General features: G+C 42.0%; 2 protein-coding genes across 4 annotated transcripts in view; one reads left to right on the top strand and one right to left on the bottom strand.

The window, feature by feature from the left end:
* cdk17 (cyclin dependent kinase 17) overlaps nt 1-3,215 on the top strand; it is a 48,976-nt gene extending 45,761 nt beyond the window's left edge. For both annotated transcript variants that reach the window (XM_086146939.1, XM_086146938.1), the window contains 3 exons: nt 1,209-1,299; nt 1,380-1,457; nt 2,350-3,215. In XM_086146939.1, the coding sequence (XP_086003065.1) occupies nt 1,209-1,299; nt 1,380-1,457; nt 2,350-2,390 (210 nt within the window). In that variant the 3' untranslated portion in view covers nt 2,391-3,215. The remainder of the gene's footprint in view (nt 1-1,208; nt 1,300-1,379; nt 1,458-2,349) is intronic.
* Nucleotides 3,216-6,238: 3,023 nt separating this feature from the next.
* elk3 (ETS transcription factor ELK3) lies at nt 6,239-18,382 on the bottom strand. Of its 2 annotated transcripts, XM_086146941.1 has the most exons (6): nt 18,209-18,382; nt 14,022-14,253; nt 13,209-13,937; nt 11,710-11,832; nt 8,826-8,963; nt 6,239-7,682 (listed from the first exon to the last, which is right to left on the bottom strand). In XM_086146941.1, the coding sequence occupies exons 2-5, from the start codon at nt 14,226-14,228 to the stop codon at nt 8,874-8,876; spliced, it is 1,149 nt and encodes a 382-aa protein (XP_086003067.1). In that variant the 5' UTR covers nt 14,229-14,253; nt 18,209-18,382; the 3' UTR covers nt 6,239-7,682; nt 8,826-8,873. The 2 variants fall into 2 exon arrangements, with proteins under 2 accessions (XP_086003067.1, XP_086003066.1); XM_086146940.1 differs by having other exon boundaries at nt 6,239-8,963; nt 18,209-18,348.

The following is an 18,382-nucleotide window of genomic DNA, read 5'->3' as shown; positions in this document are numbered from 1 at the left end:
ATCAACACATAAACACATTATCACATTAACATCAAAATTAATACTTCAGGTTATCATGACTCATTCTAAAGTGTTTGATTTTGGTTGGAAGACCAAACAACGAAATCAGTATTGATATCAAATTGCGTGCATTAGACATCCAAAGTCACATTTTAACCAAATATCAACGTCTAAACAACATTTGTGTCCAGCAGGGAGTCTGGTCATCATCACTGAATTGTCTGGTTTTCCAGTAAGAGCAGAACAACAAGACATTCAGCAGTTTCACCAGTTTCTGGGCAGTTCTCTCCAGGGTTACAGCGGCTGTGTGGTGCAGTTACCTCATAATTACTCAAAAATGCCAAAAAATGCAAAAAGAGGCTCCAGGCCCGTCTTAACAAACATGTTACACATTAGTGAATTATTCAACATGTTAAGAAGGAGTAAACCAGTGGGTAACGAACCCTCTTAAAGACAGTCCAGAATAATCTCTTGAATATGAATTACTTATTTAATCTTTACAGTTGAAAAATAAGCCAGTGTCAAGTTGTATTGAAAATTGGGAACAAATATAAAAAATACTTAAAATTTCTACCCACTGAAATGATTTACTCTGTGGGTCAGATTTTTAATGTTTGTCGAAATTGCATTTAGAAACAAAACTTTAAATGAAAGCAAAATCGGACAACTCCTCTGACATCTGAAACCTTTTGCCTACACTTATTCTGCTGGTATAGAGATGCAAATGTTGAAAAGCATGAGATCAACCCCTCTGTTGTATCAAGGCCTGGAATGAGCAGCAGGGGGCAGAGTAGCAGCAGAAGAGCTTGGATCAGACCTGGGCATTTTACGGCCTGCGGGCCACATCCGGCCCTCTTTACTTTTTTACCCGGCCCGCCAGACTATTTTCTTTGAATATTTTCAATCAATATTGAATTCAGAAATTTAATTTTTCCTTAATGGTTTGATTTTGTATGCATGATTACATACAAAATAATGTTGGTCGCTTTGTTTATATGATCATTAATGATTTTGAAATTGGAAAAAAAAAAAGCCAAAAATTTGAAATTGAAAATTACAATTTTCATTTTGTTCACATAAGAAATGTGGCCCGGCAGCCTAAATAATTGCCCACCCCTGACTTAGATAATAAGATGTCAAACAGGATTCTCAGGGACATGGACAGACAACAGGAGGTTGATTCCACCTCTTTGTCCCCCCCTCCGCAGTACGAGTCCAAGAAGAGGATCTCAGCGGAGGAGGCCATGAAACATTCCTATTTCAGGCAGTTGGGGATGAGAGTTCACACACTGCCCGAAAGTAAGCACAGACACACACTTGGTGACATTTCCCAACTTGCATCCCCCCCCGCTGGAGACTGATGCTCCCATCTGTTTCAGGTGTATCGATATTCACATTGAAGGAGGTGCAGCTGCAGAGAGATCCGGGCTACAGGAACTCCTCGTACCCAGAAACAGGTGCGGCAGGCAACGGGTGCCTCACTCTCAAACCCCAGAATGTGCAAACACGTTTAAAGAGATTTTCCAACACATTTTACATTACATTACATTACATTACATTGCATTTAGTAGACGCTTTTATCCAAAGCGACTTACAATAGAGGACATAGGGACTGCAAATACACTTGCAAATACACGATGCACAGGAAATATACAGAACAGTAAGCTTGGGTTAGTAAGTTTTTTTGTTTTGTTTTTTTTTTGACAAAGACATACACAAATGTACACACACACACACACTGCATAGCCTAACTTGGTGCCTAGCCTGATCTGGGGCATCAGTGCAGTAAAAAGTCCTGAAAGAGAAAAGTTTTTACCTGTTTCTTGAAGGTTGAGATAGATGATGCTAGTCTTGTTGCTTCTGGAAGTTTGTTCTACCACTGAGGTAGTAGAACTGAGAACAGTTTTGCCTGAGATCGCTCAGAGTGAGCAAAAGGTACTGCTAGTAGGTTTGTATTAGAGGAACGCAGCTCTCTGCCGGGAGCATAAGGTCATTTGCACGGCTGATTCAAGTTGTGATATGTAAATTTGTGGTTTATACATTCATCTTCCTGTGAACAAGACACGTGCAGATACATTTCCACCTGAAAATCTGTGTTCTCCATCAAGCTGGCTCTTTGGTCTGCATCTGTGGTGCATCTGTCAGCTTATCAGATATTGATCATAAATCAGTTAATATCTTTGGATTTTATTTTCAAAAACTGTTTAATTCACATGATTGTTTCTTGAGTCAGTAATAAAAAAATGAGCAAAATATTTGGAATAAGTATTAAGCTGCAGACAGAACATTTAATGTTCAGGCAAGGCATTCTGGTAATGAAGGTTTGACCAGTCATGTTGTTCCCGCCAGGCAACGGCAAGATTAACCGGAGGCAGAGCATGCTCTTCTAGTTGCTGATGAAGAGGAAGGACCACTGTCCACCTGTCGTCGCTCTTTACCCCACCAGATTCTCTTCGCATGAGCCCACCTGCCCTCAGAGTTGCACCTCCCCCTTTGACTTGCGCGCATGCACGCACGCACACACACACACACACACACATTAAAAAGCACACACCTCTTGGAGCGAGTGACTCTGGGTTGATGCTTTGTGGAGACTGTTTATTTATTTGCGAGAGAGGGTGGGGTAGAAATGTTTTGCTGCTAAAGTACTACTGTCTGTATTTAACACACCAAGTGTGTGTGTGTGTGTATGTTCTTAAGTGTGTGCGTCCGTGCATGCGTGCGCATGTGCGTGCGTATGTGGGTGTGTGTGTGTGTGTGTGTGTGTGTGTGTGTGTGCGCGCGTTTGTACACTTGTGATGTGAATTCCGAGACGCCATGCACAGTGAGTACGGTTGCTAAAGTTTTTCTTTTGCTTTGTTTGTGTTACAATTCACTGATTTTGATGTCCAGGTTGTTCTTGTTACTCGGAGACCAAACACTTAAATTTATTCAGGATATTTAAAATAAGAAGAAATGTGTGTCTCTGTGTGTATGTGTATATACATGATTCGTCTGTATGTACATACTGTATGTATGTATATATGTGTGTGTATATACATATATTGTGTTTGTGTGTAGTTAAACCTACATGCCTACGCACCCACACGCACAAAGATATATATATATATGGAATTTATGTTCTAAGGTTTTTTCTTCGAGCTTCCGTGACTAAACTCCACAACTTTTCCATGTTTTGAAGGCGAGACCGTTGCAATTGGTCCCCCGGATCCCCCGCTGTTATGTTTTGGACTCCTCTCCCAGAGGCCTCAGTGCCCTCAGGGGGTGGGGCCTTTCTGAGGCTTAATATTCTGGACCACAAACGGATTCAAGGTGGTTTAAAGAAGCACAGAGTCCAGTGAAAGAACGTGACACAAACATAGTTTCTTTCTTCCTTTTTTTTTTTTTTTTCGCGCTATCACAGCTCAGCATTAGGACCAAAATGGAGGATGGGGACGGCAACCGGCAGGAAACCCCGGATAAATGAGGAGGGGTACTGGAGCTGAACAGGAAGTCTGTCTGCAAGTTTCCTGTGGGACATTAGCCACTGCTTTTTTGGAGGGAAAAAAATGCAAGCAGCAGTTTGTTGTTCTGTGTGTATTTGGAGATCTCCGCTCGTTTTGACTTTCAGCGCGTTTTGCTTTCATCATTGTGGTTTTGTTATTTGTTGTTTTTTTCTTTTTAAGCAGTTGGGTTTTCTTTCATGAATCAGGGACCCGTTGCCTCCATGTGGCCAACTTTACCCAACAGTATTAAGATGTGTTTCTGTGTCTGTGACCTTTGGCCTCTCCTTGTGAAACAACAGTGTCAGTGTGGCATGTTTTTCAGGAAGGGGGGTGAGAAATCAGGGCAGGGTGGGGCTCCAGCCGATCGCAGGTGTCTAAAAAAAAAAAAAAAAAAAAAAGTTCTACAGGGACCAGTCTTAAGTTTTTGTGCACAAGAGGGAAAAAAAAGAGATTTCAAATTGAAATGTTAAATGTAACAGGTCATTGTGCAGTAACACTGCAGACAAATCCAGTTATGATGCCTCACTTTTACTGCATGTTTACCGAAACTAATGGAGGGTCTACTTCAAGAACTTTTTGGAAAACGTGTATTGGTGTGCTTCGTAGATCCCAATCTGTACTGGACATTTAGAGCAGATACTGATATTCCTATATAAGTTAGAACTGCAAAATAGGTTATCCTTTAAATTGAAACAATGGGTGTAAAGTCAGCAAAATGTTGAATGCAATGCAATTTTGTTAGTTACCAACAGCTTAGCATCGACAGTGCTGCCAGTTTTCAGAACAGTTGACATTGTCACTGACAACACAACCTACATTCAACCAAATATCGATGTCTAAACAAGATGAATGTGTGCCTGCTGAGAATTAATATACAAACAATTGGTCAGATATTTTACATATAAGATAGCGATCTGTGAAGTTTAAATGTACTGACACTAATTTATCTGTGAAAAAAATTATATCAGTTGATAGAATCCTCTTATTGATCAGGCTCTTGTGTTTTGCCTTCCCGGCGTGAATTTATTTGCAGTATGTATTTTCCTCATTTTCAGTAGATGTTTCCAGCAGCTTCTGGGTCACAGGAAGTGTTTCGTAATTCTAGAATATTAACCGTTGAGTGTCAGTGATTTCTTTTTTTTTTTATTTGACTCCAGTATTCAGGAACAGACTTATTAGTACACTCACGAGTAGCAGAGGGGAGACCTGAGTGTATGAGAAGGTCACAGAATGACACCTTGAGTGGGTTGATGCCACAACCTGAGCACGATTTTCCTGTTCTAAGGTTTCCTTGGAAATCTGAAGAACTATTCATTCTCGAGTTTCTGTTTAGCTCGGAAAGAATCTAGACTAACTGATTTGGTAAAAATATGCAAGAACAGTGCAGTCACTGCTCCTTATTATTAACCGCAGATAATGGTTTGATAATCCTTTTAACCTACCGCCTTCGCCTGTCATTGACATTCGTAGCTAACACGTTTTAGGAGATTATTCCTCGTCAAAGCGAAGCCCAATATTCTCCAAATATAGAATTATTAGCGCGTGATCAATGAGAGCTTGTGCAGAACTTCTTCTCGGACACTGTAAACAGTTTACATTTCAGATGATTATTGCGCTCGCAGGAAAAGTCATTATATTAATGGTAGACATCCTGTATTCTATTGACCTGCCCCGCCCCCACTGTTCTGCTGTGTAGGTAGCATCAGCTTCTCGATTAAATGCAAGTATTTCCACGGATCCCCGCCATGGAGACGCAGGACGGAGTCACTATTAACTGTAAACTGTCTTTCTGATAACGTCAGTGTTTTTTACATGAACAGCAGTGACTTGCATGAAAGGAGATTTCTACAACTGCTTTATTTATCAGTGTAAAACTGTACTTTTTCAAATGTATGACTGGCCTGAAATTCATGTGAACGTGTGTGTGTGTGTAAATGAGTGTGTGTGTGTGTGTGCGCGTGTGCGCACGTGTGTGTTAGTTCGTTCGTTTGTGCGTGTGTGTGTGTGCCTGATGCATGGAAGGCCTGCTGTGTTGTGATCGACCTCTGAAACACTGACTTGCCGGTGAACAGTTGGTTTGTGACTCTTTTTACTGGAACTATTTATTTCTCATAACCATTGAAAGTAAATTTAATCTGTTTCATAAACAGTCCGTGCAGCAGTCTTTCAGTTTATGTGTGTTTGTGTGTCTGTGTGTGTTTGTGCAAGTTACCCACTAAACTGAAGACAGTAATTCTGAATGTCTGCTATTATAATCGTATCGGTGGGAATAATATGGAAGCCAAGTGACCACAAATTGGACAACAGAAATCCTACAAGTGTTTTTACAATCAGGGTTCATAACATTTTTACCAATAGTGATCCATAATTTTTCCATCCATTCTGGACAAAATTTAAAGACGGTCTTTCTCTGAAAAGTCTGCGGGATTTTGAAATAAATATGGAAATCGATGGCAAAAATTTACGACCGGAATAATGACAAGCAATGTGGTTTTATGTCAAATAAACATCTAAGTAAATTATGAAGCATGAATATAAATCTGCTGAAATGTCTCTGAAGGGACTGCATATCCTCTAATAGAGGGGCTTAAGTCAGTGAGCCTGGGAGGGGCTTTTGGTTTTTCGGCTTATTCCATGCTTATTAACAGGTGAAAAAAATGCAACTCCTGAAGAGTAAAGAAAAAAAAAAACAAGATTGATTGATTCAGGTATCATCATGCAGCAAATATCAGAAGAGGAGACATACCAGACAATTATTTTAAAAAATTAATTTTTTAATATGCATTTCCAGTTGACAAAACAAACAAAAACTTTATCAAAAGCAAAACATATAAAAAAATGTAAAGAAAACTTGGCCAAGTAAGTGTGTGTATATGTATATATATATATATATACATATATATACACACATGTATGTGTTTATACACATATATGTATAGATATATATATGTGTATATATACACATATATATCAATAAATTGATTGATATACTTTTACTAATTGGCAAAACGTAAAGAATTTTTTACATTTTTAGAAAAGTTGTTGAAAACCTTAGAAAGTTTAAAAAGATGTCCACTATTATTCCGCTATATGTTGAGTCTAATCATCACTGGGGGCTAAATGAGGCAGGTTGAGTCGACCTGAGGGTCGAAAGATTATGAAATTTTCACATTTGTGATTATTGTTTATTTCTCCAAATCAAAGCTTGAAAAGCTCTTATTTTTTAAATGACTGGTTAGATCCTGCCTGGTGACTTTCTGTTGCAGTTGCGCAAGAAAAAAATAAAAGGGCATACAATCCTTTTATTCTAAAAGACAGCAAAACCTCTCTGAACAAAACCTTGTCACATAAAACATCACAGAAAATACACTGGCAATTAATTTATAAAAAATAATCATGAATTATTTACAAGAAAGAGAAAAAAAAAAGAAGCTCTTGTGCAACCTGGAATTAAAATCTGCTTTAAAGCTAAATACCTTTTACTTACACGGAAGGCACAGAAGGTTCAAGGCATAAGTGCATTTAAAAATTGAAAAATTAACCGAGCATGAAACTACAGGGGCGGGGATACATTTCTCAGACGTCTTTTTGGTTTTCCAGTGAGCGGGATTCTTCTCAAGTGGCCGAATAGTCCAGGTTTTGGTCACATTTAAGTTACCATGACAGCAATCTGGAGACACATCATCCCACAGGTAGGACTCTGTCCGTTAATTACGCTGTTGCTAAATAGCTGCACCCAAACCTGCACATTTAATTGATAAAAAGGGGGAAAATGCAGGGGAGCGTTGAGGGCCGATACAATCATTGTCTACTTATATTGTTACCTAAACATTACTTCACTGGCCCGAGAGACCAGTAGCGTCAAGTCCAGAAGTTGGTGGCCCAGCTCTTATTGATCTTCACTGTTTATCTGCGGGCTGCTGACTGGTCACAACCAGAGGCTCGGAAATCGGCCTACATTTCCCATAATGCAAAGTAAGGCAGCATATTATATTGGACCCCCTCCTTTATAACAATGTGACAATTGCTGTAGTCCCAATGACATCATCATGTAATAACAGACCCAAGCAACCATTGTAACAGTAGCAGGCTCAGCTCTGTCCCCAAGGCCTCTGGTTCTTCCAGGAGTTATGATCGATTTGTGCTACTTAGGGCTGACTTGACTGGGACTATGCTGCTAAAGTACACAGTTTGAATCTGAAAAAAAAAAAAAAAATTAGCCTAAAGTGGTGCAAATCAACGATGCATTATTTTGTGTTGGATATGTTTTTTTCGGGTTGGGGGGGGGGTCTCAATTCTACGACCACTGCTGTCTGGGGTGCACTACTTAGCAAACTGATGTTACTTCACTGACCAATATCAAAGAAGTGGCATAAAAGTGACCCAACACAAACATTTTCCAGGGCTGCTCCAAAGTGCCTACCTGGGCAGACACTTGTTTCTCCTGTGAAAATGTCTTAAACAGATTTTCTGGCAAATTTTTGCCGACATGAGTCACTTGAATACTGCGTACATTTCAAACTAAGCAAGAACGATCAACAGCAAACCACGGGAGGGTGAACCGAGATAAAGCTGCGTTATATTATCTGTAAACTCAGCCTGGTCTCTATAGACCGTTCACATCTTCTATCAGGAATAAAAAGGATCCTCCAGCTGCAGAGGACATTATCGAATACAGCCTTTTTTTTCCTCTCTGCATTCTTTCTCTGAAATGACATTCCTGAGCGATGCAAGTGGAAAACTGAAATTTCAGATTAACTTTGAACACAATTTCAATTCTATCCACTGTTACCGAAAGAGGAAGTGAAACGGCGTGGATGGATGTTGCAACTTGGAATGACTAAATTGTTGTAAAAAAAGGTCACCTCTTCATTTTATTCTTTTAAGCCGCTTGTACTGACAGTATTTGATGTGATAGTTTAGCTCTTTTGACTGACGTGGGTGAAGTTGTTCGGGAAAAGCCCAGACAGGGAAGGAAATGACACTGATGCCGGTAGAAATGCACCAAATCTGTGTTTTTGAGTTTAGCACCGAGTGGATGTCACAAAGCTCTGACTCTCTCTGGGAGTCTGGTCACATGATAGGAACGTCTTTATCTCCGAGAGTTTTACATTTCACAACTACATTTCAAAAGAAGACATTTCTAGCGTAAAGCTTAAACTGAGCACATCGTGATGATCTAAATGGCTTTCACACACTGAAGCCCCTGTTCCTTAATATTTTACATGTAAAGGAGCTGATCAGACTCAGCAGGATGTCTGCCTCCACCCTCTGACCCCCCTGCTGTCCAAACAAACAAGGCTGAATGGCTCAGTCCGGGGCTGTTCTCAGTCGCCCCACCTTGGCGCTTCAGGCTGGCGCAGGTCCTTCTCAGAGCTCCAGGTGCGATCAGGACTTTTGGGGGCTGGAGGAGAGCAGCAGTGGAGAGTCCAAACTGGGAACGGGCACCGGGATAGAGCCGTTGAGCAAGGTGGGGAACTGCAGTGGAGACAGAACAATTTCAAGTAAACTGTTTATTTGGATCAAAAAAAAAAAGAAATAACCTACCTAATGTTCTTGTCATGGAAAAACTTGGAAAATTAGAATAGAGCCTAATACTTGTACTCCAAGAAAGTAGTTAGAAATCAAAACAAAATAATGAATGATCTCCAAACTAATTAGAATTCATCTCAAATTCAACATGCAATTATTAAAAGCAGTAAAAAAAAATAAAAATAAATGAAAAAAAAATCCACCAAAAAAAGGGAAAAGAAAATGTAAGAAGAATAAAATGAAGAATGAAAAATAAAAATACGAATGAATAAAAATGAATGCATATGTGCAAGTGAGAAAGAAATTGCTTTAAAATTGGGAGAAATTGTTAAGTTTTGATAGCTTTATTGAAAGACTTGATAGACAAACGTCATGGTCAAGTTGATATAATGGAAAGGAGCTTGAAGTGGACTCTAGAAAGGAACCTTCTAAGCTTGAATTTTCATGAAATAATTAAATAAAAGTTAAAATAATAAGTTCCTTTTCTTCCGATTCTATTCTATGCTAATTGCTCTAGATAGTAATATCCTCCGTGACCTCCATTAGGTTAGATCGGCCTACTCAAACATGGACATTAACGTTAACGCATGAAGAATAATCAGTTTTAAAAGTATTTCATCCAAAAAAAAGGAAATATATTTGAAATCATCACAGAGTTCTACATGACCACTAGAAGTCACCAAAATCAAGTATTCGAAACCTATAAACACCTTTTGAAAGGAACATTTAACATTTCGAAAATAAAATACAACATAATTTCAGTCCATTGCTATGTTATATATTATGTATTCATAAGCAGCTGCATGTGGATGTTTTTTCCATGTTTCCATCAAAAGGAATTAGCCCCCTCTTCAAACTGCTCACAGCAAAGATCTGCGGATTATCCCCAGAAACAGGGCCATCATCTCTGACAAGACGGTCGGATGATTTATTTATTTGTTTGTTTTTTTTGGGTGTTTCAAGCGTCGTGTTTGGCCTCTCAAATGCCATCCAGTTGTTGCTTCCGCCGAGAGAAACCTGTTACATTCCAAGTTAAACTGTTTAAAAGTTTATTTTGAGGTTTTGTGTCCACTGTGTGTGTGTGTGTTTGTGTGTGTGTGTATGTGTGTGTGTGTGAGAGAGAGTTACCACTGGGAATGTTTCTGGTACAAACAAACCTTGTCAGGACCGAAAGTCCTCACACTTCCTGTCTACATGCGGCTACATTTGTGAGTTCCTTGTTAGGTTCAGGGGTTAACCGACATCCTGGTTCAGGTTGAGTTGATGATTGCAGGCAGCAAGGTCTAAACAACAATAGCTTTGCTCCACACCGGTCCATCCGGGTGACTTTTACAAAGGATTTAGACTTGTTTTTACGTAAAAAAATTTTTTTTTAAAAACATGTTACATTTCTGTATGTTGTTAAATATTGATCTGCAATGACGAATTGAGTCAAGGGGTTGGAATTAATCTAAATTACAGATGTTCTTGAATATAACTCTGACTTTTAAATGTTTCCAAGTGTGTGTGTGTGTGTGTGTGTGTATGTGTGTGTGTGTCAGAGCCTCTGAGCTGACACGAGGGGCCGGGCTTCTGACCAACTCCCCCCCCCCCCCCCCCAACAGGAAGTTGCCCCTTCTTCTTGTCCACGCCAGAACGGAAACATCTGCAGCTTATTTTGAAACCCTGGCACACGGTGAATCGTGCACGCGCAAAAAAACACACACACACACACATAGAGACATACACACATACAGCTCAGAGGAAAAAAAAAACATGGAGGTAAATCTGTGTATAAAAACCCTGTATTTACAAGGATGGAATAAGCGCCGTAAATAGTTTGCAAGCAGATTTGTGTGACGATTTGTGACTTTCTACAAGAAACTTCACATTAAAAAAAAAACTCCATCCTTCTGGGGAGGTTATGGTTGCATCACAGAGGCTTCAGATAAAAGTGAGTAGCTTCAATGACGTCATTACATCAGCTCGCCCACAAGGAAGCAGTTCTCTCCTTTAAAATCTGTTTGGATTTAAGAATCCCACTTATGCTGGCCTTACTCTTTACAAATTTTCACAATTGCAGACTTCAAACTCAAAATTGGAAGGAAATCTTTCGAGTCTTACGGGAGTCACAGCGCGCACCCGTCATCTCGGTCATTAAGTGTAAGGCGGTAATCTTAAGTCTTAGCGCAGTCGTAGATCAGTCTTTTCCTAGTCTTGGGACTTACGACGAAACCAAGCGCATTTGACATTATCATAAATCTTTATGTACACAAAATACAATCAACAACCAAAAGCTGAGCTCCAACAAAACTGGAAAATGGAAACCTAGTAGACAAACAATTGTCAATGCGGTATTGATGGCAGAGACAATATTTGTTTGCAGAATAGATGCACTTCAACGGTGAAAGATCTCCCAGTCAGTATTGACTGTTCAGAAAGAAGAAGCGATGGTGGAGCTCTGGACGGAACAGTCCAGCTTGTACGACATCAACTCACCAACGTATCTTGACCGAGCGGAAGAGAAAAAGGGATGGACCAATATAGAGGCTCTGCAGATGCTTGGTGAAACGTTGCACGGCGGGAAAAATACTGCTTAACCCTCATATGAGGGTTAAAGAATCTAATTGTGGCTTTCCATGAGTCTTTTCCAAAACGTTTCAAAGATGTTTGGGTGGCATTGGGAACGAGTGTGCACATGTGTGTGTGTTACCTGGAAGAGGGGTGTGTGGTTCTGAAGCTGGGCAGGGCTCGGGGGTCCTGCGGGACTGAGGCTGGACCAGAAGGCGATATTAGAGAGCAGGGGACTGGGAGCGAGCAGCAGACCAGATGGAGTCTGGACACATGAAACCAGAAAAAAATGAAATGTCAGAGGATAAATGCATCAAGATGAACCCCTCACTGTTTATTTTGGCAACAAGAGCCGCCATTCATAGTCTGCGGTGAAAGTGTCGTGAGATAGAGGCCCGGGTGGTGTGTTGTTTCAGTCGGGGGAGCTCAAAGCCAAGTCTGCCCTATTGTGAACTCCAGGCTGCCAGACGAACTCTTATTAGGTCAGGAAACTCCAGTCATACGGATTTCATGAAAACGACTCCCTTTTCTTTTTCTTCTTTCTTTCCCCTTTTTCGCAGACGACACCAAGTTTTTTTTTTCTACGAACTGTCATCAGGATGTCAAACTTTTTTTTTTTTTTTTTTTTGCAGAAGAGCCACTGGCTGCGGACCTCGGGCTCTCCGTTTTTCTTTCATCGCCGGTTACGGGGCGTTGTCTGCCGAAGCTGTTGATTTATGTTCGATCAATGACATTAATAGATGCGAACCTGCGGGGGGAGGAAGGGAGGGAGGGGGGGGGGGGGTTGGTGAAAAATACTGGCCATCTGAACGGAACACTGAGCATCCTGATTAATATCACCTCTGGAAAACTCATCACCTCCTCAGCTGCTCCACAGCTGATCACACACACGCAGAGGCGAAGGGGGAAAAAAAACCCGCTGGAGTTTAAGGATGCAACAAAACACACACTTTTCCTCATGAATACTAATGAACATTCTCCAGGGGCTTTTGCGCTCGTCAGCGTCCACGTCTTTACTACTCATTTCCTGTCATCTGTTGTCCACCAGAAGTGAAACCAAGGTCCTGACAGGAAGCCACCTGTGAGATGATGCACATCTGCGCTTCCTCTTAAATTGACCGACAGTCTGGATTTGAGAATCGTCTCTCTCTTTGAGAGCCCATCGCCCACCTCCAAAAAATAGGTGAAACAATGAAAAAGCCCACCCCAGAGAACCTTGTGAGATTCTTAGTGTGCGGCGCTTCCTTTTGCATCCATCTTTATTTTTGTGCCGGTGATGCACACGCGGAATGATCGCTCGGTCTGGCGAGGAAGTCGGCCAAACGCATTAATGTAGTCACAGTGTCCAGTGTTTTGGTGCCAGTAAATGTTTCAGAAACATATGGCTTCACTTAGAAAAAAAAAAAAAAATCTCCTCCCTCTTTTGCTTCCTCCCCTCTCTGCTTACCTCTTTCCATCTCCTCCCTGTCTTGGAAGTTTAACTCCCCACCACCCCACACCCTCCTGTCCACACACTCCTCCACTGTCACACTGATTTTTTTTTTTTTCTCGCCCTCTGCTCCAGATTTCTTTCCTCACCACCCTGAACCATTAGTATTTAGCACTTTATTGCAATAAATGTGTCATACATCAGGGTCGTACCTGTGCAGTGAGGAAGGCGGGAGTCAGGGACCCTGAAGGCAGCGCTGGGCTTTTAAGGGCGATGGAGACGAGGTCACTTCCTGTTAGGAGGAGGGAGGGAGAGGAGATTTCCAGACCTTTGGGTTTCCTGATTTTTGAACTTTTGTTATTTGCCAACCCCCTTCTCTCAGGCATGGCCGTGCCATGTGACCTCTCTCTGTCCCTTTGACCAGATGACAGATTAAGAGGCTGAGCGTTGCGCTCTACCTCATCAGTCTCCGCGCCAGGGCTCCGCCCCCTCCATGATGCGTGAGCGGGGCTTTGCGGTGGGGAGGAGGAGGAGGAGCAAGAGGAAGTGCTGGCTTGATGAGGGTGCGGCCTTGAAGAATGGGAAGTCTCGGTGGTGGAAAGAGGCGGGGAGGAGGGAACGGAGGAATGGCCACGGGTGGTTTTGAATCTGATGACCGTGGAGCTGTCGTCATAGCGATCGGATCTGGGCTCAGTCTTGATTACCCGGTGTGGTTCTGAGGAATGATGCAGGGAGCAGGCGGTTGAGGAGCCATACAGGCCGGAGTGTGTGTGTTTGCTCCTCCCGGCAGACTCCTCTTCAGCTTCGGCTTCTGACAGCACACCCACGCTCTCCTCCCCGCTCCGTCCAGACTCCACCATGGCGGGGTCCATCCTCAGAATGTCGGGAAACAGCACGAACTTGTAGACAAACTTCTGGCCGATCACCTTCTTGATAATGTTCTGCATGAGAGACAAGGAGTTATTAATCGGACGATGAAAACCAACCGAGTTACAAAAGATCATCCAGCCGCCCGTGTTCCTCACCTTGTCATAGTAGTAGCGCAACGCCCTGCTCAGTTTGTCATAGTTCATGTTGGTCTTGTTTTTCCGCAGCCCCCACAGCTTGGCCACCTCCTCTGACTTGAGTAGCTTGAACTCACCATCATTGGAAGTCCAGCAGATAAGATGTTTGTAGCTTTGGTCGACGAGCAGCTGCAGCAGGAACTGCCAGAGTGTGATGGAGCTCTCCATGATGGGAAAACACCAGAGAGTCAGTCTGCCGAGGGCAAATCCCATAAATTAGTCCGTCCTCAGTGGCCCGGCGGGGTCACAAGACCGGGCCTTGGATTTTAGATCTCACTTTGATTAATTTTGGCTCATTGATTTTGCAAAATTCCAACTTACTTTGGTATAGCATTAGAACATCTATGCATGTTTACTATTTAATTTACTTGGGAATCCAGTTAGTTCTGACCAAATAAGTTGGGCAACATTTAGTCTCGAGATGCTTTAACACAGTTAATTTCAGTCAGAACCTCTTTATATTTTATTAGAAATTCAAAGTACTCATTACATTATTCTATACACATGGTGACGACTATTTTGGCTTACAGCATATACTTGATTCTATCCCTTCACTGAAATAAAAATTGTAAATTAGAGCATGAATAAAAATGAAATGATCTAAATGGTTATTATCCTTTTATAAGCTTAACAGATAAGAGCTACATTAATATTTATCTACCGGTAATTGAGCTTCAAGCCACCCAGTGAATGGAAGGCATTTTGCTAAATTATTGGTCTCCATCAAAGTATTTTAGAATTTTTTTTTTTTTAGGGCCAAAATCTGTAAATCCAAATCAGCGAGCTAAAAAAAGACAATCCCAATATAGATGAGGGTAAATGTAGGTTTGACTGTGAATCTGAAACACACACTACAAAAACCACTAATTAATTGTGCTGAGTCTAAATAGTTTCAGCAGTAATTTAAAGTAAGACACACACAGAGGGATGGATGAGAGAGGGGAAACGTGATGGGGGGTGGTTGTTCGCGTCAAAACAAAAGCCGAGCGTGATCCCTGATGCAAACAACACTGCAGACCGCAAAGTACAACAGCGCTGACTGCGGCCCTGCAACTGGGAATTTCCTGTCCCAAACCTCGAAACCAGACAACAAATCAAACGGAAACAACGGTGACCGTCAACAGAACCCTTCTGTTTGGTTCTGGACCTAAATATTTGAATCAGGAACTTTAACATCATGTCAGATATTTCTTTTTTTTTTTATAATTATTCTTGTAAATGTGGTTTGAAATGCAGTTTTTGCTCAACTCAATATGAGCTGAACTTCAACAAGATCCACTTGACTTCAGGTGTCATACTGACACCATTAACCATATTTAAATTCCTTACAAATCTGGAAAACAAACTGAAGGATATCATCCTGTATTTCCAATTAGCATTAGACATTGAATGTGATTGGTAATTTTTTTTTTTTTTTTTTAATTTCTTAAGTATTTTCAAGTTAGGTAGATGTTTTGCTCTTTCCACTTTAGGAAATAGTGAATCCAGCACACACTGACCAGAAATGACTGAACCGGAAATGGCTTCCGGTGACTGTGGTATTACTCAAGGTTCTATCCTCAGCCCCTTTTTAAAATACGTTATAACAGTTTGACAGCACAAATAAGTTTTGTCCTTTTAATCCGGGTGATCCCTCAGTCCATTTTTCGTTAAACTCTTCGTCACGGTCGAAGCCCCGACTCCCTGTTACAATGTCCTGGACGGTTTGTAAACTTTTGCCTCTGAACAGGGGGTAAAACACAAGGGATAGTGTTCGGGGTTGATGTCATCAAGACTCCTGTTTTTCCATGGTTTGGCGAGCATCTGTGAGACCAATAATCGGAGAGTAATATTTAATGGCTAACTGAAGCTTCATCGCAAATCCGCTTTTGGATCTGCAGATCAGCTGAGGTTGTTGGTCTCAGTGGCGAGGCCCGAGATAGGACGAGAACGGGACTTTTTACATGACGAAATTACCTTTCTTTGCTTTCATTAATATATATTTCATTGTCTTTGGACAATTATGGTATATCGGGTCTTGCTTGTGAAGCTTTTGAAAAAGTACTCCACAAGCCACTGCTGTGATCTTGACATTGAATGAATGAGTTGATCAAAACCAACCGTTATCCTAACAAATATCCTAACAAATACAGGATTCTAGAGACAGCCTGACCTCACTTGAAAATAGGTCTACAATAATATGCTACTGGATCTAGGTATATGTGAATATGTGTTTCTGTAAAGGAATATACAATCTTTCAATCAACAAAACTTGATGTCCATTTACAGTACAGCTTTTGCATACTCTCTCTGTCACTCAGTGTGTGCATGTGTGTATGCACCCACACATGTGTGTGAGTGATAGTGTGTCACAGGGAAAAAGAGAGAGGAAGTGGCCTCACTGTCGTGGTTTCCATGGTAATAAAGCAGGATGTGGTCAATGACCTTGTGCCAAGACAAGCACTGGTTTAACTGACATGTTTACCTGGAAACCAATGACTGTCTGTGAGAATCTGCCTGTCTGCATTTCTGTCTCTATTGCTTTTCCTCTTTCACTCCTGCTACTTTATTTGCAGGAAATATGAAACTACTTACTGACGAACACAAAAGTACCAAAAATGATTATGGGCAGATTCAATTTGCAACCATGACAATATGACAGGAGAGGCTTTGCAGTTGCATCAGAGTTCCCCATGGCAACAACTTTCGCCGCCATCCAAGCAAAACATCAGAGCAGGCAACATCATCATCATCATCATCATCAGAAGTGATGCTTTGCCAGCCTCCTTCCATAATAACAACTTGTGATTCGATAATAGCAGAATAATCAAACCCAAATTCATTATGGAACATATCATTACTTATCACGCTCTCTATCTGTCTGTCTGCATGAGAGGAAACCATCCAGCAGAAGGAAGAAGGCTCACACACAATAGTGCACCACAGTGAAAACCACACACACACACACACACACACACACACACACACACACACACACACACACACACACACACACACACACACGTCCCCCCTTCCTTTTTCCTGTATGGGTGTGTATTTTGAGTGATGGAAGAACTGTAGAACTGTCTGTCAGTCTAAACGAGAACTTCCTGTCATTCAGCAACAGGGGCGTCTTCCCCGGAGCGACCCCCCCCCCCCTCTTCCCCCCGACCAGGACTTCCTGTCACTGGGAGCCACTAGGCACACACGCGTGCACGCGCATGCACGCACACACACGTGCAAGCAGACACACATTTAAACAGAAGCACATATGGAGAATGCATCAATGTCTTGATGTCAGGCTCCGTTTGATTTACATTGGCTCTGACATTTGGACTTGAGGGAAATAAAGCAGCAGGAAATATTGATTTATGGATTTTCAGAATAAAAGCGGGTCTGTTCATTTGTCCCCGCGTTGAAGCTCAGGAGTTTTAGAATCCGACGGCCCGTGAACCTCCCCCATCTTTTAATCTGTCAGTGTATGTGAACCGTTAATAACGTTTTTCCTCTCAAAAAAGACAAAACAAAACCAAAGACTCTCAAACACACACGCAAAAAAAATCACCCCTATTTTCTGGTATACATATTTCTTATTTTTGGATATATGTGTGTATGTGTGTGAGTAGGGGGATGGGGGGCGTTGGAACTCAAATGGTTCTTTGTTTTGCACCAGTGAGTCATTTTCAAGATGCTGTCTGCTGCCAGCTTCAATCCGGAAGCGCATGGCAATTAGTCTGCGAGGTCCAGACAAACCAGAACGTCTACTAGGTTTTTAAAGGAGCCACGGCGGATTTTCTACATCCACCACACTGAACTCTTTATGTCGGACCCCCACCACCACCACCACCACGCAACCACCTTAAAAATGAGGGTTAAACTTCCTGCGTGCGTGTTTGAGAGCGAACGGATACGCGCTCGGCCTGGAGACGGGAGTTTATTTTGTCTTTACGCGCCGGTTCAGCAGGGGTTTTTTGTTTGTTTGCTTTTACGCGCGTCAGCGGCGTAAGTTGGGGGTTGACAGGGACGATCTCAACTCAATCGGGGGAGGGTAGTGGGTCACTTTGGTGTCGCTTTGTGCTCTTGCGAAGCGCAGAATGCACGCGGAGTCGGAAAGTTAGTGTGTGTGTGTGAGTGTGTGTGTGTGAGGAGGGGGGTGAACATGCGCCTACCCTGCTGTGGTCGGCCGCCGCTCCTCGGTCCGAGTCCTCCTGCGTGCTGAGCGAGTCTACAGAGAGCGTCGTGTGTCGCCCCGGCGCCCCATGCTGCTGCTGCTTCTGCTGCTGCCGCTGCGGCTCCTGCTGCTGAAAGCGTATCCGCAGTTTTTTTCTTTCTTTCTTTTTTCC

This window comes from Fistularia commersonii, chromosome 5 (assembly GCF_037954325.1).
Source record: "Fistularia commersonii isolate RoL2024-O1a breed Wild chromosome 5, RoL_Fcom_v1.0, whole genome shotgun sequence".
NCBI classification, from domain to species: domain Eukaryota; kingdom Metazoa; phylum Chordata; class Actinopteri; order Syngnathiformes; family Fistulariidae; genus Fistularia; species Fistularia commersonii.
This window is presented reverse-complemented; position numbering and strand designations above follow the sequence as displayed.